This window comes from Sinocyclocheilus rhinocerous, unplaced genomic scaffold (assembly GCF_001515625.1).
Source record: "Sinocyclocheilus rhinocerous isolate Xijiao unplaced genomic scaffold, SAMN03320098_v1.1 scaffold1259, whole genome shotgun sequence".
Taxonomy (NCBI): domain Eukaryota; kingdom Metazoa; phylum Chordata; class Actinopteri; order Cypriniformes; family Cyprinidae; genus Sinocyclocheilus; species Sinocyclocheilus rhinocerous.
The window spans coordinates 654,917-677,379 of NW_015650717.1; the positions used below are offsets into that span (position 1 = coordinate 654,917).

Here is a 22,463-nt window from a genome sequence, read left to right on the forward strand (position 1 = left end):
TTTTTCCTTTTTATTCGAAACATTCCCAAACGCATTAATTATATCATGAAATTTATAGATTATGTTGATCTATAGTGGGCGATGGTCAAAGTTACCTAATAATGTAATCTATTAACTATGCATAAAAAACCTGTCTGTTTACTTAATTAACATATTTTTAATACTACCATGACATATTTTTAATACTACTGAGTTTATATTTAATGTGAATTTAACATTGAAAGTTAATGTGAATAAAAACATTGCAAGTTAGGCTACTAATCATAACACTTAGGCTACAGAAAGAGAGCAAAGAACATTTTCACTGACATTCTACTTCGAGCACTCTCAAAAACTCCCATTAAAATCACTGAAGCTGTTTACACTATGAAATTAATATCTTACAGATTCGTACACACATTTGCACTTTGTTGTATCTGACGAGAGAATTCGCCAGAAAGAGGTATTCAGTCAGCGAGCGAGTGAAGAAACAAACACCGGCATTTTAGCGATGACTCATCTGAACACCTCTGATTGGTCATTGCATTCATAAGCTCAACAGCATCGTGTGTGATTGGTTTATAATGCGCAGTGCTGTAAAAACATCTGTCTCTGGCTCAGCGCCAGCCAGCGAACGCAGATTTGAATTTAGCAGCTGATGATATGACGCGCTGAACGTTATAATCACACCGGTGTGATTGTATTAAATATATAAAATATTAATCGGCTATTTTTTTGTCTTTTGGAAGCTGCATTCAAAATCCACTTGGCTCAAAAATCTTCACTTTGAATGGGCATGACGCCTCTGCTTGTTGACCATTGTTGTTGTTGTTTTTTGTTTTTTGTTTTTGGCTGTGAATTAACATTTACTTAACATGCTAATTCAAATCTGGCTCGCATAGTTGATTCTGTTCATTACTCTCAATTCAGAAGAGGTTATTTCCAAGTTAAAATGAAATTCACATGTCTGTAGACTTACTAAACATTAAGTTATTCTCCATCAAGTATTATTCAAAAGATTGTGCCATATAAGGGTTTTCATATTTTTTTGTCCAGTCGATGAAATCGTCAAACTTCCTCATGCGTAGCTTCTAAGGCGATTCCAGGCAAAAATCTGTTTTTATTATCTATAAACACTTGGTGTTTTAGCGACGATAGCAAGGTGAAGGCTAACAACCCTTTTAGCCCCTTTTAGCCTGTAGCCCCTACCCCTCCAAAAGTGCCAGACTGAGCCAATCCACCGCACTCACTTGTATTATCTTCTGCCTCCCTTCCTTTTTCTCTTCTACGCCTATAATATCTCTCCTTCACACGTATGATTCTTCCCTACAATTGCAGGGAATCTCCTTTGCCCTCAAACCTTGGGCTTCTAATCCTGGTTTAACTGACATTTGAAGCGCTTCCTTCAACAGTCCATTACTGCCGTGATAACCCAACCCTCGTTGATTAGATGTAACAGACCACCGCAAGCCAATGTTATGGAAATTCACCAAACATCTTTGATTTTCTTGTAACAGAGATTGTAAACGTTGCAGGCGGACAGCCGTGATTGACGACAGTGAGGAAGATTTACGGCCTCCCTGAAGGGTGAATTCAAGTTGAACATACTATTGAATATTGTCACTTTTTCCAGTTTTTCATCGGTTTAATTTTGTTTGTTTGCCCGTAAATCTTTCAGAGTTCAGGGCTCCATTTGCGTCCAATGCTGTGTTTGAGCATGATCCAGGTCCGATCGGCTTCTCGAGAACAAAAGATTATCTTTCGAAGGATCGAAGATGACACTTGATTTATTAAGTAAACAGTAGGTAGGTAAGTCAGTGATCCTTTGTCATAAAAACGGCTCCGCTCGCCAGTGTATTGGCAAAGAAGCATTCTTTCTGCTATGAGAGATGAAAACCAACAGATCTTTTTTTGTCTTTTAATTTTATGTTTATGCCCGTGTACCAGTCGCCGTCAGGTTGTCTGGATGGACGGTTAAGAGGGGGGCGGTAGGCGTTGTTCAGATAAGGCCTTTCAGCCATAACTTCCTCTTCTGAGTGCTCTCTTTGCATCCTTGTATGTAGGCAGACCTCCTGTCTTATCAGCGGCGTGAACATTCTCTCATCCTCTCTTGTTTGGTTCATCTTTAAGGCAGAGCTGTAGATTTGTAGTTGTTTTGCAAGAGCGGACACATCCCAACGAAAAATTGCTGAGGTGTCTTGGCAGCATGGGACACTTGCATCATCTCCTCCCATTTATATTGAAAAACAACAGTTAGGCCAATTTCACACTGTACACGAAACTAACACGGATTTATTTCATTGTCATTCTCACACGCAAGCAACACGGTGCTAAACAGCAAAAACATAGCTGCATAGCATTGAGCTTGTTTTATCCTGCTTAACATGCTGAAAATATGAATAAAATGCACTATAAACGTATTTAGCACTACGGTCCTATGCAATATAGGCGTTTATGAAGCAACATAAAATAATAGAGCAAACTGCTCATCCATAGTTTGAAGAAAGTAGTGTAAAAAATTTAATAATTTGAAAATAAAAAATAAATTAATAAAAATTAAAGTGATTTCTATTGTATTCTATTTTAATTAATTATGAGTATTTTATTATTTTATATTTATATAGACAAGCATCGTTTTGTTTCTCTTGAGTCAACTTAACGGCAAGTAACACCTTTCCAGTTAATATTTTACTTTTATCAAAGTATAAATGGATCTTTATACATTAAAATATATAGCTGCAAGGGGGTCCCTTAAAAGGGGATCATCCTTCTTAGGGGCTTTCGAAGAGTTTGAAAACCCCTGATTTAAGAAATTTATATTCTGCTCCTTTGGAGATTGATATCTGTTCTGAACAGATTTAATTAACATCCCTCCTCATGCAAATTAGATTTCATGATGGTCAAGTTTGTAATAATTATCAATGGTCAACTTCCAATAACCTTAATTTAATTCCATTATTAAAACAAATACTCAGTGTAGTAATCCAGAAATCATTTTGTTTCCTGGATATAGTCTTAATACACATTTGACCGTAGGAGAAATGCATCTCTGGATTTGCACTCAACCCTCGTGTCCGATACAGGATTCAAACAACACTTTGCACAAGCCAGTTCTTTTAACAACCCTAATAAGGATTGTTTTATAAAGACTTTTTTTAATCGCAATGGCTCCACACATCTTACCGGCCATCCGTTTTACTGTTGCCATTCGTCTCTCCTCGGCCGTCTTATCAAGTCTTCATCAAAGAACAAACCCCTGGCCCACAGGTCTCCTTCCTCTTCACCTTGAGTCGCTCAGAGTGTGCATGTTTGCGTTTCACTGTGTTAACTTTATGCTCCCTTTGTTTTCAGTCGACAGGCCGGGAGTTATGTAATGGGCCGCCCGTAAAAGCATGGCCCTGTTTGAAAACTCCAGTGGTCTCTACTTAAGACCAACACTAGACACTAGGCCTTGTCTCTTCCTTTCTTTATGGCCATCTGTGTTAAAGTGGGGGAGGAATCGCAAGTTCAAACGCCCGCCGTTGCTTTTATGATGTCAATGACTGAATGGATACCTCTACAGACGTTGGTACAGAAGGACTTGGCCAAGGTCCTAATCCAAGTTTGGGGCCGGTTAGGGGCAGGGTCATTTCTCCCGGCCAGAGGGAGGCAGGTGAGTTCGTTGCCTGGGTTGGGGCGGTAGGTAACCTCTGAACTCTCAGAGCTGTATGTCTCCCCTCTGCGGACGCTTGAAGCGGGGGCTCATTGTTTAGGTGTGTGAAGATGAAGCACTGCGTGCTGAAGGATTATGAGATGGCTGCGTGATTTGGGGGCGGAATGTCCACAAAACCGCAACCCCCACAGATGGACGCAAACTCATACTCTCTCACATTGGGAAAGTATGGTTTCGCAAACGATTTACGCAAATTCATTCTGCCTTGCAAATTAGTTTACGTGTACAACAGAACGCAGATATCTATCAAAACTAAACCAACTTTAAGGGAGCAAATTGAGATATTGGCAACGAATGAAAACCGTACTTGCGTGAAATTTCAAAATTAGGAACTTGGAACATCGAAAGTGTTTGTCAGACATTTTAGCATTGAATAAGCTGACAGAAAGACAACTAGGATCTTTACATGCAAAGGGAAATTGGTGAAAATCTAGCTCAATTTGAAACAAAAAATCAGCTCTGTATAATACACATTTTTGGTCTTAAGGCCCGGCCCGTTCACTTCAAGAATCATAAATATAAAGATAATAACTATTAGCGTTCACACCAAGGCACAATACCGTTCTGTTTATTATAAACATGTGCTGCAATTATGTTGTCTTCTGCTTTAAATGCTCAAGCCCTTTAAGGCAGGATGGATTCTGATTGGTTGTTAATGTTTTTATCATTCATCAGCTGGAAAAAAAGGTTTCCAGTGATATCAATATCATTATCGATATTCTAACAATATCGCTTCTCTGTAATAACTTGTATGACCTATGAAATGTCTTTTCAAGACCTCATAAGTTTCAATCAACAGGTGCCGGCTGTGTTTTGTAGTAGTAGTTTATAATAATTGACTGCAAATTCTGGTGTTTATTGGCTAGTTTTCCCAATCCAGTCATTTCTCGATGAATAAAATCAAGTCCTACCCAACGTCCTTCACATGGAACAGTCTGTTTGTAAAAAAATTCATCACATTTAATTTGCATTACCAAGCATGTTGTCAGCTTGTTGTATGACAAGTAATTAGTCTAAAGTTCTGAATACCCACTGAAGGTCCCAAGGGTTCATGAGGTAAACAGGTATCCGGTGTGTCTGCGGCATTGTAATTTTTAACAGTCTCATGAATTATTAGAAATACAGCAGTATCTCTACCACTCCCTAGTCTTGTCCAAAACTGATGTGAGAGATTGATTCTGTACTCTCTGCATTTGGCCGAAAAAAAGCTTTCCTTAATCTCACCCACCGTTTTGACACTACGCAGCTCCTACGCTGAAAACAACCAGATGTTTTACACCATTTGTTCCATAGTAGCAGAGCAAGAGCATTAATTTCAACCCTGTGAAAAGCTTCTGAATCATGGTGTTTAGTCGACAGATGCCGGACGATCATGGACGAGACTGTACTCCAGCTCTGAGTACCATTAAAGGGCTCCACGGTGGTTTGTTTTAGTCGTTTCGGCCAGGCATCTTTAAACAGTTCCTAATACAGAGTGACATGGACCTAAAGCCTTTGAACACTGCTGTAGAACTACATTTTAAGGCGCTTCACCCTTTAAATGATAAAAGTAGTGAGTTATCGCTTTGTTTGTCATGCTCTTAAACCCTTGAGGGGTATTATTAAAGCAGAGAATGTCATGGAAAGAGTATTGTTAAGAGTATTTTTAAAATCTTGTAAATCCTGGTAATTTATGTCACCCTTTTCCCTGGGAATGTAACCCCTCCCTTATGGTTTGCATTTGGGGCTGAGCAGCAATGGACGGATGCGTGTACCTGTAATAGGGACTGTTTAACACCCCCTCCTTCTCTTCATCTTTCTCTCCCCAAATCCCTCTAGTCAGGATTTACTGTGGTGACCTCCCAACTCTCTGATTCCTTTCCCGGGAGTTGAGGGCCTTCCCAGGCTCCCAAACCCTCGGAGTCGGAAGCGTGTAGCATTTTTTTCCCATCCCAAGCACTGCGTTTAATCAGTCCAGGCCTGCTGTGATTTGGTTTTAATTCTAAGGGGTGGGCCGGATTTAACGGTGTGATTGAAGGCAGTGATAAATGGGAAGGCGGAGGGGGGCCATACGCCTGGTACAAACTCCATTACGGGTATTACTTCATTTATTAAAGTGGGACCGTGCTTGTTTGCGTGTTTCGCACAAGGTTCAACTCCAAAACCTGACCCACAAACATGCATTTCAGCATGTTATAGACCTTAATATAGAATAGATGGTTCTTAAAGGTTGTGGTGAGAGGTTGCACCGACATGAACCTCAGTGAACGACCAACATTTGTCAGTTTCCTGTCATTTCATTGAACAGTGATTTGCTACAACATTTGTAGATGGCCACAATTTTGTGGTCCCAACTAAAAAATAGTTCAGCATCTTTTAAAATGGTCTATTTTAACCAATGTTTGTGTGCTATTTTTTTACTGTCAGAGCTGTTAGCATAGCAATGTAACTGAGGCCAGCTAGTAAGTGCTGTGGAGGTAAACCTCACTTCCCTGATCTCAAGAGGTGCACTACTGACAGACGCTTGATACGTCCTTGTGTCCTTGTTAGTGTGCCCGCCTTCAATGTCGGAAACGCCGGTTTGAATCCTGCTCGGAGCCAGCAAGGGGAATAGAACCGGATGGGTTACGTTGGTGCCGTGACCCGGATGGGAATGAGCGTTAGGGAGGTGATTGTAACGGAGGCCAGCTGGTAAGTGCTGTGCAGGTAAACCTCACTCCCCTGATCTCAAGAGGCACACTAGCAACAGACACTAGAGGCTGCAGCCTTTAGCATGCTTGCTAGCGCACTTGCCTCCAATGCTGGAAACGCTGGTTCGAATCCCGCTCAGAGCGAGTGTGGTCAAGTAGAACCGGAGGTGGTTACAGCAACATGCTAAGGCCAATTGCAAATGCATCTCTTGTGTGTTATTTGTGTAGAACAGAGTTACTACCTATATAAAACACTCCAGATATTTAATTTCAGTATTTATTTAATGAAGCTGTTAGCATAGCAACATGCTAACGTTAAACTCTATTAAAGTTAGTTGCAAATTGAGTCTCTTGCGCGCAATTTGTTTAGCGAGTTACCACCTACAAAAAAACAATCCAAATTGGTCTCTTATGAAGTTACGTGTCCATTTCAATGCTGGGTAGCAAGGCAGCTCAATAGGTTTTGGAACAGAGCTCGAGTGTGTCCTCCCATTGGGCAAATCTGAACCTGTGTGTTCAGCGTACATGCTTAGCAGAAGTGGATGAGGCATCTCTGTCTGTGTTTTATGGAGTGTAATTGTGCGCTGGGAGGCACTGCCCTCTATTTCTCCTCTTAATGGCTGTTTGTGTGTTGTTTTAGTGGCAGATTTACGTGTGGGACGGGCAGTGAGGGGCTGGTTGATTTACAGCTGTGGCTTTGGCCTCACTGGTTATGTGTGTGCGTGTGCGCTGTTACTGTGTGTGTTCCAGGTGATTGTGCAGTCTGGCCGCCAGCCCAGCGTGTTGCAGAAACTGTGTCAGCTGCCGTTCCAGTATTTCAGCCACCCGCGACTCATCAAAGTGCTCTTCCCCTCGCTCATCTGCGCCTGCTACAATAACCTGCAGAACAAGGTCATCCTGCAACAGGAAATGAGCAGTGTGCTGCTGGCCACCTTCATACAGGTAAATCGCTCGGCCTTCACTCCATCACTACCGTGCAATTCAGACTTTGTTTCATGAACATGTCCACAAACTGGGTTGCTCCCTTTAAAAGCGATATGCAACTGCAAAACTAGAAGTCGTTGGAAACACATGTACCAAATAAATCTCGTAACGCATGGGATTGAAACGGTGCTTTATTTGAAACTGTTTAGCGATATTAAATTTTATCAACTCTATCCAAAACTCAAAAAATAAAATGGAAATTCAGTACTTTCATAATGTTATCTTAAGTGTGTAATTTCTGCGCCGCTAGCGTTGCCAAACTGACTAGCAAAAATAGTGAACATTTTTCAAACAGCCTTCCCTCAATACTTCTCCTATCTTCCTCTGGTCAAACAAACAGATATTCCCTCCCCCAAAATGTGTGTTGGGTGAACCAATAGCGTTAATGTTTCACATTTCATGGGAATCAATATACAGCTTTTGGTTGTATGTAGGTATTTATCTGGGATAGAATAATTTTTTGGCATCACTAAATGGAGTAAATAATCAAATATGTTAATTTTTGTTTTACAAACATGTCTCTGAATTACATATTCCAGCTATAAAGGGGTGATCACACTGACAACTGGAAGTCGTTGGAAACACATTTACCAAATCTCAGGAACACATGTGAATGAAACACTGCTTTTTTCGCAAAATATTCTTTATTCTTCATTCGTTTTTGCAATGTTCAGATTTTTCTCTTAAATTCAATTCGCAACTCGCTATTGTGAATGCCCCTTAACAGATTTACTCAAGCAACCTGTGCAAAAATGTTTGCAATAAATTAAACAATAAAATTCGATGTATGTTCGAAAATTTAAAAGAGAATTGTATCCAGGCTGTCATTTAGCATATTTTAGAACATTTACAAATTGTTATAGTAATTGAACTGGAATCGAATCACCCCAAATCATACCCAAATTTTAGATTTCATGGTGCATTTCATCTTTTAGTAAAACATTAACAATTTACATTGTAAATTTCTTCTTTTCATTAAAAGTGTGTTATTGGTCTACTCCCTGGGAATCGAACCTATGACCTATTTGTTGCTAGCGCCCCACCAGCCTCACTAAAAGAAGCAGCTTCCTTTGCTCAGATGGATGGTTTCCTCTGTTTGAGTGGATTTACCTGCCACTACTTGAGCCTCCTGTAAACACCCTCTCCCTTCATCTTGTTCCTGGCAGCACTCTCCACACCACAGCACCGCTGCCATTACTTACACAGAGATTAGCTCCAACTCTAACAAGGGCAGGGAATCGTCAACTTGTTCAAACAATGGAAAGACGCTGACAAAGTCACTTATTGACACTGACGACAAAAGCTTCATCCACTACATCCAAAACTCAAAAAGACTTAAAATAAAAAAGAGATTTAGCAATTTAATCTGAAGTGTAATTCCTGCACCACTAACATAACCAAACTGAATGTTTAAAGGGGTCATATGATGCGATTTCAAGTTTTCCTTTCTCTTTGGAGTGTTACAAGCTCTTGGTGCATAAAGAAGATCTGTAAAGTTGCAAAGACTAAAGTCTCAAATCCAAAGAGATTTTCTTTATAAAAGTTAAGAGTCAACCACGCCTACCTAAAACGGCTCGTTCTAACACCCCCCCACATGCACAGTATGTGGAAAATAAGGTGTTTTTTGAGCCTTAAACCGCATAAACACATTTCATTACACCAAATACACAAAATAATGTTCTTTTTAGAAACATCATATGACCCCTTTAATATATTCAAATGGTTTACTTATAGTTGGTGTTCATATTTGGATAGGATAGAAGGGCAAACTTTGCCAAGTGGAATAAAGTGGAATTTGCCTTTGTGTAATCTAGGACTGTGCCACCAACGAGAACCAATCGGACAGCAAAGCTTCACATCTAGGTAAGGTCTATATAAGGTCTATAGACTATTTGCTAAAATGCATGCATGCATTTTAAATGTAATTTGGTACAAATTTCTAACCCTTATGTTGTTTTCCAGTCATTTTAAACCTGTAGATGATTTTCTTTTGCCTGAAAATGCTAGTTAATGCATTGGACTGAAACTTACTAACTGGATTATTTTTTTTTTTTTTTTTTTTAAGGATTTCTTCGCTACCTTATTGGTATTTCTGATCAAAAATGACTGGCTTACCAAAAACAGCTTTTTGCTATAGTATTACCAAATACTGGATGGAAATCTTATCGACTTGTTTCCTTTCAGTTATCTCAGGTTTTGTATTTATTTGTAAAACTGATTTATTGTAGGCTTCATTGATATGAGCTTTTTCAATTCTGTTTTTGCATGAACATTATCCACAAATAATGCTTGAGGTGCATAAGCTCAGATCAATGAGGCCTGCGATCAATCAGTTCCAAAAACAAATACAAAACCTGTGCTAATTATAAGTAAACAAGTTGACAAAAACTTTGAATCCAGGATTTGGTGATAATATAGCATAATGAGAAACTTACAAGCAGTTTTTAATAAGGCCGGTCATTTTTGACCAGGAACACCAAATTAGGTTAAAGGATTTTCAGCGCAGCACAAGGGTTAAATATACATATGGGATTCAATATTTACAATTGACAAATGGATGCAGAAATCCACACATTCCATTCTAAAGTGCGTTAGTTAAAAATAAATGTCTTTATTGCTCACAAAAGGATCCTTCTCTAGCATTGATTTAATGCATTACTTCCCGTGTCAGTTCTAAAGCTCTGATCTTTCCCCATCAGAGAAGGGCTGGGCTCCTCTGGACTACTGCGAGCTCTCCAACCGCTTCCCCAGAGACCAGTGGGACTCCGCACTTCAGTTCTTCCTCAAGAAGCAGGAGGAGTGAACTGCAGTCATTTACAAGAGCACATTACACACATTGATGATAAGCTGAAATGTACACTCTGCAATGCAAAGCTGTGCCGGAGGGGTTTAGGGTACGAATGATGCCAGTAATCAGACCATCATCCAACCCGTCAATCAGTAGTGAGGCTTTCCTAGTAGTTATCCAGTAACTGTATGTTAACATATATATATATATATTAGCACACACTGACTTCTCGCACATGTATTTATAAGCAATAGAATGTTTAGGGATTTAATTTACAGGATTTTTACCTTAAATACATTGTTGGACGCATTCATAGTGATCTTGTGTTTCACAAAAGATCAAATCTCTTTCTAAGCTTTCTAAGGTTAGTTTAATTGTTAGGTTTGAGTTTGACTGTAATTGTGTTGTTTTGTACATAAAAAGATATTGGGGAATGATGCAGAATAAACAGAAGCACTCGTTTAATTTAGGGAGAATGACGAGTTACCTCATCCGTTGGTTTTCTTGTTCCAGTTTGTTTCTATGCATAAAGTGGAAGATTTCTTCCTGTAGCTGACATGCTATGATTTTTAATCATTTTTGTTGTGATTTTTTGCTTGTTTTATACTGTAATTTATACACGTGAAGATGTATTCTACACATTTTTTTACTTTGTTAACGCATTGAAGCACTTAAGTTTAATTTAAGACATGGACGTGTTTAAAAAAAAATATTTAAAACTGCACAGTCTTTGAATTCTTTCATTGTAGCTTGGTTTGAAATATTGTCTACCAGAAGATGTTTTGGATATTTGAATATATACGCAGTCGAGAGCTATATAGGGTCTCTAATTTTCAAGTCTGGGACAACTAATGAAATTGCTTCTATTTTGAGTTTTTCTAATTTAATACAAATGTTTTAACTTGCAAACATAACCATTTGAGGACAAATTTAACTTAAAAGAAAAAAATGAATTACAGAAAATCTTAGTATTTGCTTTTTAATTAAAAATGTTTTTTAATGAAAGTAGCACTTGAGCTGCATAAAGTTTGTCAAACCTCATCATGATGTTGTCCAGCACGATTTGAGATGATCCAAAGGACATCTGACCATCTGTACAAAGAGTTCACATCTGTTTATAATATTAGTGACCAGAAATGGTACAAAATCTGAAATATTTCTTGTAGTGTTTTTTTTTTCTGTTTTAAAATTCCTACAGCTTTGTTTATTTCCAGTTTTAAATCAGATTTTGAATCTCAGATTTTAACGTCTCAGACGTTTGGATCCCTCTATAAATTCTCCAACTTGACTCTAAAATATATCTATAATCACACCGTTATACACTATTCCCATGCATAATTGTGATGTTGAAGCATACTGGAGGTTGTTTTAATTGAGAGCTTTTATTGGCTAGCTTGCTAATTTATTCGCAGGGAAACACAGTGGAGCTGGAACCTGCAATGTTGGTTACACGGCATTGTAAAAGGGTTGTGGCCTCCTAACCAGGGTCCTCACTGGCCCTGGGGCACCACAAACAGCCCGCTGTTCTCTCGCTCATACACTTTTTCTTCTCACACTCAGTCTATGTACACCGCTTGTCTCTTTTCTGTACCTGTGTGAGTCACAGCAGCTCCACTCCGCCGCCTCTGAGTCACTCAATACACCGATGTGTCAACACGCGCTGAGCCTCAGGGTCAGACCCACCTCAGTTACATAAGACCATCACTTCTGCTCCAGATGTGGAAACAAATATTCAATTAAGGTCATTTGGATTGTCCGAGACTCTTTAATATATTGCTTTTAGATTCAGTCTTGTAAAATGGATGTATTTTATGTGAGCTCTAGTTGGTGGACTTTGAAATTGAAGCGGGTGTATATGTGACGGCTCGAATGGGAGCTGTTTTTATAGACCGTTCCGTTATTTGCTTTTTCAAAACCATCGGAGATCTTGACGTTCTCGTGATTTTGGGAGACTGAAGTGAACTCGAACAGAAGAACGCTGTGGCCCTTTCCGTCCTGTCTGCTAATGAATCATGAGCGTTCATGTGTTTAGAAACTGGATTTGTTTGCTAAATATGTTGTCTGAATGTCTTTTTCTACATTTAATTAAATGCGGCTGTGAACGTGTAAAAAAGAAAGGTGTTTTTATGGTGACATTCAAAATGTTTTTATAGGTGTACAAAACACAGCTTTAAGAAATAAACATCATTATCAACCTAAGAAACAGATTAACAGTGTATCTGTGGGAAAATTGGTATTAAAAAAAGTGATGTAATGGCAAATTTCTGACAATTATTACATTACGGATTTAATTAATGGCAAAGCGCTTCGGGATTTTATTTAGTTAAAGTTTATTAGGCTAGTTTAAATGTTTGTTTCACTAAACAGATTGTGTGAAAATTAGATTTGTGTTCAAGAATGGCGAGAGTTATTTTGCAGCATTTTATGCAGCCTCCGTTATACTTAATATTGTTCATTTTTTTCTTATTTAAATACCTTTGTAATTTTTCCAGTTGTCCCCCAGTTGATTTTCGTATACCTTGTCAATTTTACGAGCTGTTTTATATATATAATAGGCCAACCAAATTGATATTTTAGGCAAATAAATATTTTTTTACAACAGGCAAAAACAAAATATGATTGAAGTAAAGCCCTGAATGTGTTTGACATTTCTTGCCTCTTGTCAGCATCCAAAATATTTGGATGTAGATTATTTCGTTATATTTCAAGGTTTGAGGTTGTCTATTGTGACGGCTTTCAAAATTAATTGCAAGGAATAATTTAAACATTTGAACTAACACACAACATTTCCATAAAGGGACATGTGGGCTATTAGATGTTTAGCTTTAAAAGTCGAATAATTGTTTTAGGTTGGTTTTTAGATTTATAAACCAAAGGTTAGCTAAATACTTTGATTTTCAAATTAAAATGACAGACAAGGACAGAGTTGTAATTTGCAAAAATTTCAAGATTTGTTTTATGCAAACATGAACTTGGCTTAAGTGTGCCTTTATTTAATTAGACCTAAATTATTAAATTAGTGGCGGAATTTGAAACAAGATGTGGCTCTTGACCTCTGGCCATGACATCTGAATCGTTGTTTCTACCTAAAGCATCTATCCATGAGCGCTGATGCAGTCGACAAACCGTCTTCATTCACAATCTGAATCTATTTAAACGGTCTTAATTTCAGTCGATTTAATGGGCTGTAATCGGGATCAGATCTGAAGACAGTTTAGCAATGAAAAATCATCTAAGATTGGTCATTTGACAGGAATTTAAACGCTTTACATTTTTTAAGAATTATATGATTTTACAATGAAGACTTTTGCTTTTGAAACGTGTCTTAATACAATTTTTCAAGCTAAATGCAGTTAAATTCGCTTTTTCTGAAGGAAATACCAGTAACCTGCTTACAAGACAGCAAAAGAAATGTTAAGGTTTTGAGCAGGTACAATATCTTAAGGCTTTAGTTATGTGTAGATGTGTGTGTTGTCTGCCTTTGCGAACAGATTAAGGACTTTCACACAGAATGCGCTCCGGCGTCTGACTGCCTCCGTCTATCTGAAAAGGTGGCTAATCGTTAAATAAAAATTGAAATACAATAACCTATCTTAGCTATATTTGCGTATTTAATCGCTGTGAATTTTTGCTGTTAGCTTTTGAATAGAGAACATTGTAACAACACCTCAGTGCAAGATTTCAGATTTTCCTAAAGACCGCGTGAAATCGCGTAGCCTAACTATCGCTGTTTTTGTGTTTACACATTTTCTATTGAAAGAGGAAGCTAGAGAGGAACATGTTCAAGGGCTTGTTTTGGAAAGCCGGATTTATAGCTTCGACGAAATTCCCATTCGTTCAGAATATGTAACATGAAGAACTTAATTCTCCACTATTATTCTAGTTAGGCTATGTGTTGTGTATAGGCCTATACATTTATGGACATAATGACATAGCTAGCTACTATAGGCTACACGTCAAAATGTAACCACACATTTAATCTTTCTTGGTATCTATATAACACTTGCAGTTAAAAAGAGAGGACATTAAGGTTGTCACTGTTAATAGCGTACTGCTTTTTGCATCATATGTAGAAACGTATGCATATCTGAATGATTTCATAGATGCTAGTCGTTTTCAGTCATTGATGGAGGGAGGGGCGTTGTCATTTTAGAGAGCGTTTGATTGGACAAAAATCAGTAGTGCAGAATGAGTCATCAATAATGTTGTTCTGTTTTGCAGGAAGCTGTACCCTAGACTACGCATTAAATCCACATATTTGCTAGAAGTGTTTGTTAGCGTTCAGCAGAACATCATCTTAAAAATACATGGACTAAAACCCACAAAGATCCCTTTGTGATTTTCCAGGCTTTAAGAGTCAACCATTTATTAAAAACAAAAACTATATAAGCAAAAAATCGTTTGAATGCCTGAATTAATTGCGGGAAAATAACTGAAGCAACAGAAATTAATAGGCTATAGAGCTGTTTTACAACTGCTTATCCTTAGTTTGGTTATCTGACAAACTGGGATTATCTTTGCCACAATGGCCCGCAGTGATTTTGGTCTGATCTTCTGGTGTCCAGCGGCTATCTTCTGACTCGCAATGAAAATAAACCCTGGACATGCAAGGGTGCGTTTGCCGAAAGCGAGTCCCGTTAAGAGAAAGGTGGCTTCGGGTTTGTTGTGCTTCCATTCAGTGGATCATTTGCAGGTGATGCCGAGCGCAGATAAGCGGCCGCCGATCCCTGCGTCCTCCGTCTAGACTCACAGCTTTACGAGCAACACGAGATTGATCACTGCTACGGGAGGGGTTCAATTACTCATTCAGTATCCGGTCGGCATGATTTTTTAGATAGATAGATGTATACTCATTCGTAGCCTCCGTTAAGAGTTGAATGTGACAGTTCAGGGTTCTGTGATCGAGTTATGACCTCAATATGTCAAAGCATCTTTATTAGTGATTGGGCAGCAGTTTGTTATAAATAAGCCTATCACTTTTACGAAAACGGTCTCTTTTTAACGACATCTAACCTTTTGGTGCTCAGTCTTAGAGCTTCCATAACCGAGTTTTGGAAGAACAGAATTAGAAGCGTATTCCCCAAAACAAAGAACAAATTCTGCATAATGCGGTTCTTTATATTTAGTATATTCCGTCTCTATTTCTATAATCTAAAAAAGCAAATGTATAATTTAACCCAGCTATTGTTTAAAAAAAGTAGTACGTCTGCATAACTGGATGAAAAAGCAAAATCCAATTTCCAAATTCTTTTCAGAATACATTCAGAAATCACGACACTGAGATGTCATTCACTATTTAATTCTGTTCACGTTGCTCTTTTTCTTTTTGCTAGATCTTTGGACAGTTATTTCCAGTCCAGTAACCAGTATACCTTTGTAACTGACGTGTCTCTTGTTATAATATAAAAAGATAGGCTATGTAAAGGTAACATGATATGGTTGTCTTTGCATGCAGACTTTCTCAGACATAAACAGCATTTAACGTCGTTTATTTAGGTAATTTCTCAATTTTTGGTATGGACGGTTGTCCTGACAATAAATAACAATAACTTACTTTTTTAAATCGAGAAGTTTATACAATCCTTCCTCCATTCGTTACTTTAAAATATTTTACAGCTCAGTTTTTATACATCGGAGAGATCATGCGCATTAAGACAAAAAGTAGATTTTTGTCTTATAAGGAAAATACCACTTGCTGATAAAGCTACACAATGATGGCCTTGAATAAACACTGTTAAGACTGTTGTTTCGTAAGGTTGACAGTGGTCCATAATCAAAACCAAAATAACGTGTTCATATTCCGCTGGACGTCCTCGATATACCGTCCAAATGCTTTAAAAACAGTTTTGTAACACGTCTGGAAACCCCAAAGTCGCTTGGACAGGCTCCTCCGTTTGGCAAACTGTTTAAATCCATCTCGGTTAATCCCTTTTTCCGTTTGAGGCGGTGAGGTGATGGGTTTTCATGCAGGGCGAGTGAGGGCATGCTGGGGCGGGAGTCCTCCGGTGGGCTCTCACGTCTCCACGGGACTGGGAACCATGCTGTTGGGGGTGTCGGGTAACTGCGATGACAGAGAGGTCACATCACTACCAGACGAGTTACCCAGCGAACCCGACTCGGAAAATGACACCTATATAGAAAAGGGGAAGAGTTGGGAATCAGTGGGCTGTTCGATTGCTGTCAGCATGCTGAGGCTAATATACAGCTTTGACCCGAATTTGATTAAATGTCAGAGTTTTACATACGATTTGCAATTGACATTTACAAAAGCCTGCAGAACTTTGGCATGCTGTTAAATAATAACAATATATATGCTACAGATAACAACCCGTGTGCGAATTACAAGTGTGGGGTCAACTGGTCCAAAAAAATTCCATTAGAAATGTCGCGCGATCTGTTTGCAAAGATAATAGTCTGTTTTCGCGCCCTTACAACTAAATTTTAATTTATCGTTTTAAATAGCCTACTATCGGTTTTTTTCTCTTACGCTTGCGACATGTAGCTACATTTTATAATAAATAATTACACTTGATTTTGTCGATGTATCGCTCAGTATAGGCCTATACTGATAGCTAACGGAAAACGCTCTGTTGGTGCTCATACAAACTTGTAGCTAATAGGCTAGCTATAACTTTAGTAGTGAAACACTTAAAAACATTTTTAACGAATAGGCTATATTTAGTCCTATATATTTCTTATTTTAGGCTAGATTTTAAGCAAAATGTCAGTTTGAAATAACTGGCAAACGTACAAAGCCAATATAACAAAAGTTTAAAATGTGAAAAATGTTAAAATTGTATGATTGATCATTTTGATTTAAAGAAAAAGAGTCGGCATGATAGGCCTTGTAATAACTGTTCAGGGATGGCAGTCCTCACCAGCTGTTGGAAAGCAGGCTGGTCCAGGTCACTCTGTAAGGCAAATTCGCTTAAGGCTTTCCACGGAGGCTGATAGGTTTGAACTTCTACAGGATTTCCCTGGACTGTGGTGTCGTGTCTAATCGGGCTGCCTGCCACCAGAGGCGTTCCCGTGAGACCTTGAAGATTCTGTAGAAAGGTAGAGGAGACCTTAGCGACACATAGCCTAGCTATCACATTTCAATTGTCAAAGAAGCTTAACACTTTGAGCGGAATTTCATAGATGTTCAAAATCTTTAAAACATCACAGCTATATGTAATAATATAGTCTGATTTGTAAAATGTATATTATGAACAACTAGCGCTTTAGTGAAGAGATAGATAGATAGATAGATAGATAGATAGATAGATAGATAGAGACTTTTACAACTAAGTTCTTTATTGGCATCGAAGGTTCCATTAAGAATCTTTAACATTCATGGAACCTTAAAAGTTTTTTTTTAATAGTGGAAAAGGGTTCTTTAGATTATTAAAATGTTCTTCACACTAAGAAAAAAAAATAGATAGGCCTATTTTAAGAAGTAGGCCTATTCACTGAAAGGTTCTCCGAGAAACCCAAAATGGTTCTTCTATGGCAAACTTTATTTTTAAGAGTGCAGGTAGCTAGGCTACATCGTTCATGTCAATATAAAAAATAAACGACAGAACGAGAACTTGCCTGATACCATATAAAGCAGCCGAAAAACCTAGGCTATTATGTAACATCAAGAACTTTTTTTTTTTTAATCTCCAAAGTCAGCACAATGATAAGGATTAGCCTAAATTTGGGTTGATAAGGTGCTGCAAAGAACCACTCAAGAAACTTTATTTAAAGAACAGCCTGCAGAGTCGACAACGAAACAAGTTTAAGTTAAACCTTAAGTTTAGAGTTGCAAAATTCCTACCGTTTTGTCGCTGTGTTGCTGTTGCTGTAGTTGTTTCATAAAAATGGACCTCTTCTTGTCTTTGCAGCGTTTGTTTTGAAACCACACTCGTATGACGCGTGGGCTCAGGCCGGTCATTTCCACGAGCTGTTCTTTCATTAACGCGTCCGGTCGCGGGTTTGCGTTATAACACGTCCGGAGAGTGTGGAGCTGCTTTTCGTTTAATACTGTACGCACACGCGTGGTCTTCTCAGACTGCTTGTGAACGTGGTTCCGGTGAGCTGGCTGTCGAACTGGCACAGGTTCTGCGAATAAAAGGCGTATAAATCACTTTTCGGCTTGAGAGGTCATTTCATTATTTAGACACACTGCAGAAGAGCACGCTTACTTGAAGGTTAAATTGTGCATACACACATCGGTCTGTAGCCAAGTGCGTGTCAGTCAAAACACCATAGGGCCTTCAATATGCTCTCAACTTTGCTGTTTGTGCAAAATGTTCAAAGATCGACATAGGATATAAAATATAACATGCAATAAGTGCACCATCTTGCAAAGTAATAAGAGGGTTAAGTAGTGACACATAATCGAACAGAATACTATTTGTATGGTTTAATGCTGTTTAAGTCAGCGAGCCAGATATCAAAGCATGTTCAACATTTAGCTAGCCTACTACACCGGTTATTTTAGGCAAATGATCTAAAGGCAGTTTTAGTACGAAATTGATTATTAAATATGACGCCTATTTAACTAAAAAAAAAAAATTATATATATGAAATAAAATTTTAATTTAATATATATATGATAGCTCTGATTTCTAACAGCCAACACTCAAAATTCTGCCTATAATAACAGACATCTTGATTTAAAAGATCGCACTATTACAGCATTTTTTAAAATTAAAACATAGCTAATGAACTAAGAAAAACGCTGTGGCCATAATTTCAAATCATTATGCCAATAACCGGTTTCAGATTAATTTCAGGTCATGTTAATCCAATCAAAAATATCCTCAAACAATCTCAGCCATTTACAAGTCTGCCATCAGGGATTTTACATGAAAACAATATCATCAAACTGGCCTGCAGGCACAGAACACAAGCTACTCGGTTCAGTCTGTAACAGTTTCACTTGCTGATTAGCTGTAACACACAGAATTAAAGACAGAAGTCTCACACTGGTCGTAATTGTATTATTTCACAACGACTAGCCTATAACAACAACGACATTACTATTGTTGTTATATTTATGTATTATAATATTGTATAATATTATTGTAATTGTAAAACATTTTACGTTATAATAGGCTAAACGGTTATTGCTGTTAGCTTACTACAGCATCTGAATTATTTAGCCTAATAAATTCCGAGTTCCCGAATGTGTATCTTGTGCACTGTAATTATTATTAGTAATAGTATTATTACTGCTACCTGGGATGTGCAGGGGCCTGTTGGGGTGAATGTTTCCGGGACTGATGGGGCTCCCGGCTGAAGCGCGCTCCATCAGCAGCCCGTGGTCCGCCCGGCAGAGCAGCTCCTCGTCCCGCAGAGAGAACTCATCTCCCGGGAGCAGATGCCTGCTGCACACCGAGCATCTGAAACACTCCATGTGATAGACGTTATCCCGCGCCCTCATCACCAGGTCACTGCTGCAGAAACCGGTGTTACATTTGGCGCATTTGATCCCGAATAACCTGCAGTTTCCAGAAGAAACATTTGCTTATTTTAGTGCTCGTTTCCAAAATCGTTCAGCCAAACCTCAGCTTGATTTTACAAGGCAGAGAAACACGGACCGTAAAGACAAACGACAGGCCTAACTCTTTTCTTAAAACATCTATACAATGCATTATAAAAGCAATATTATAATAGCCTACATGCATTTATTCTTTCATGATTATTTGTAAGCACAGTTACGCATTTATTTCTGGGCGCAAAAGAGTTTAAAGAGAATACATTCTAACACTGAGTGTTTAATACATTATAGCCTTTACAAATATATACGTTAGTGTATTAGGCTATATCTGAGGTTGCATATATTTATTAGAGCATGCAGTTGATTGCATATGATGTGTATTAGACACAATGAACACATTATAATGCATCACCAAGAATACCCTTACAGGCTTTACAGAAACTCTTACCAACGGAATTACATTTCTTGAAAACAAAGCTGAACAAACACGGTACCTACTAAAAAACAAGCATGGCAAGCCTAAATCAAACATGACTGCAATATTAACCAAATAGGCTGCTCCATGAAATATTTACATGCAATTGGAATTTTGCTGAAAAAAAACAATTTCCGCTAGATATCTTAGCTTTTTTTTTTTATATATATATATAAAGTATATTATATATTATAGTATAGACCTAATGTAATAGCTAGCTAATATAATTGTAATCTATATTTTTACCTTCGCAGAAAGGCTTTTTATTCGTTAGTCCATGGTGAAAACTCTATTGCAGAGTTTCCCCATATCTCTAGATCTGTTTGGGTCAAGAATCTGTGAAAAAAGGGGCCTCGACGGAATTCCAAAGCTGTGAAATCACAAATATAGAGTGGCTCGTACCGTACGTAATCTCTCTTGCAATAAGTCTTGCCGTCTCGGACGAAGCAAGTGCACGTCTCGTCCAGGTACTGACTGCATTCTGCGCACTTCAGACAGGCTGCGTGCCACTCCAGGTCCGGGGACACTCGCAGGATGTACTGATCATGGATCTGACTTCCACAGCCTACACACATGGCGATTCCAGACTTCTCTGGATGTGGAAAGCAGGGATTAGTGTCCACCGACTGCACCCCTATTCAGTCCCGCAAAACACCGGCGTCGTGTAAATATATCATTATAGGCTACATTAGAGCTCATGTTTCACGCATGCATCCTTGTTTTGAATGTCGCTAGACCACAAAATGTCGATTCCTTCAGTTTTATTTCATTATAATAGTTCGTGTTTTTGGCTGCACCAAAAACAGTTTGCAAACATGTCGTGCTTTTTTTTTTTTTTAGGAGAAAAATAATAAATGTTATTAATGCAATACAAGCTTTTGACAATGTTAAATGTCATTATTGTTTGCAAAACGGTGTAAAGTAGCCAGAAACTAATTTTGCATAAACGATATTCAAACTTCTTGTTCAATGACGAAAAACTTGTAAAATAAACATCCAGCACTTACTTTTTGAATGATCCCCCATATCACCCAAGAAAGAAGGATGGGGTAGAATATCCACCATACAGGAGGGTTAAGGCAGAAGGCTCCAGATGAGGAAATGGAATGGGAAACTGCCTCGTCCCGAGCTGACTAGCAACTTCTGGCCGAAGAACCTGTGAAGAGCAGCACACAGACACGGGCTCTGACGTCACCGGGCCCTGACGTCACATGCAAACCTGGACGCTCGCTCGCTCCCGCGAAAATCAGCAGCCCGGCGCGGAGATCCGACCGCGCGAGATGCTTTGAATATTGGATACCGAGGAACTGAAGATTAAACTCACACTTCTGCTTGTCCAAACATAACTGTGAGACAGTACGGAGGGCTACAGTGAACAGGCAAACACGAAAAGTAGTGTTTTAAGTTTAGTTTTAAGAACAAGGTGTGCATTTACTGCATTGAACGTTATGAACGAACATATTAACGTTAAAGCCTTTTATTATAAAACGGAGAGTTCCGGTCCTTGATTCTGATTGGCTGAGCCACGTTCGAAGCCGTTGTAAATTACTCTACTAACATACAGATTTGTTTACGTTTGTGTGTTGCTGGGCAACCACTTTGTTGCAACCACAACTGATTCTGAGGAACTGCATTGTTTGGTGGAAGAATACTGTTTTTATTAATATCATTACACTTTATTTGCTCTGTTTTATTTTGTGAAACTTTACTACGTATAAGGACTAACCGTTTTATAAAAGCAATAAGCCCCGTGAAGCCGTGGTTTACATTGAATTTATAACATCTAAGGGGCGTTGTAAAACCACGGCTTCTTGGGGCTTAATGCTTTATTTTACACGTAGGCTAAGTGAAATGTTCTGCGGGTTTAAACTGCATTTGATTAAAGTAGCCTGGCCTATAACATAATCAATAACTATTTTATACACAGGCTAAGTGACGTGTATATATACATATACACACACACACACACTAGTCAACATTTAAAGTGGATCCAAACCTTTCATCAAAGTTTACATTTACATTTAGTCATTTAGCAGAAGCTTTTATCCAAAGCGACTTACAAATGAGGACAATAAAAGCAGTCAAAACTAACAAAAGAGCAACAATATATAAGTGCAAATGACAAGTCTCGGTTAGCCTCACACAGTACACGGAGCAAGGTGTATATTATAAGGTGTATATGTGTGTGTATAATATATACAGTGTATATATAACATATATATATTATACACACACACACACACACACACACACAAAGAAAAACAAGTAGATAGAATAGAAAAAATAGAAAGCTAGTGTTTTTTTGTTAGTTTTTTTTTTGTCCTAAAACCTATAAAACCAAAATGCGTTCTTGTCTTAGGACAAATTTGATGAACTTTTTTGATCAA

At 38.3% G+C, this 22,463-nt stretch overlaps 2 protein-coding genes across 6 annotated transcripts in view; one reads left to right on the forward strand and one right to left on the reverse strand.

Moving 5' to 3' along the window:
* The window catches only part of LOC107712524 (S phase cyclin A-associated protein in the endoplasmic reticulum-like), a 127,936-nt gene extending 116,887 nt beyond the window's left edge, over window positions 1–11,049 (forward strand). The window contains exons 30-31 of the mRNA XM_016517814.1: window positions 9,159–9,207; window positions 10,044–11,049. Coding sequence (XP_016373300.1) covers window positions 9,159–9,207; window positions 10,044–10,147 — 153 coding nt within the window. The 3' untranslated portion in view covers window positions 10,148–11,049. The remainder of the gene's footprint in view (window positions 1–9,158; window positions 9,208–10,043) is intronic.
* A 4,540-nt stretch (window positions 11,050–15,589) lies between these two features.
* Window positions 15,590–21,265, reverse strand: LOC107712508 (insulin gene enhancer protein isl-2a). 5 transcript variants are annotated; one of them, XM_016517780.1, is made up of 6 exons: window positions 21,084–21,265; window positions 20,479–20,668; window positions 19,340–19,602; window positions 17,934–18,217; window positions 17,011–17,178; window positions 15,590–16,262 (listed from the first exon to the last, which is right to left on the reverse strand). In XM_016517780.1, exons 1-6 carry the CDS (start codon window positions 21,139–21,141, stop codon window positions 16,146–16,148), a joined length of 1,080 nt encoding a protein of 359 aa, XP_016373266.1. In that variant the 5' UTR covers window positions 21,142–21,265; the 3' UTR covers window positions 15,590–16,145. The 5 variants fall into 5 exon arrangements, with proteins under 5 accessions (XP_016373266.1, XP_016373265.1, XP_016373267.1 ...); XM_016517779.1 differs by having other exon boundaries at window positions 19,337–19,602; XM_016517781.1 differs by having other exon boundaries at window positions 19,337–19,557; window positions 20,479–20,710.
* Between the last annotated feature and the right edge of the window lie 1,198 nt (window positions 21,266–22,463).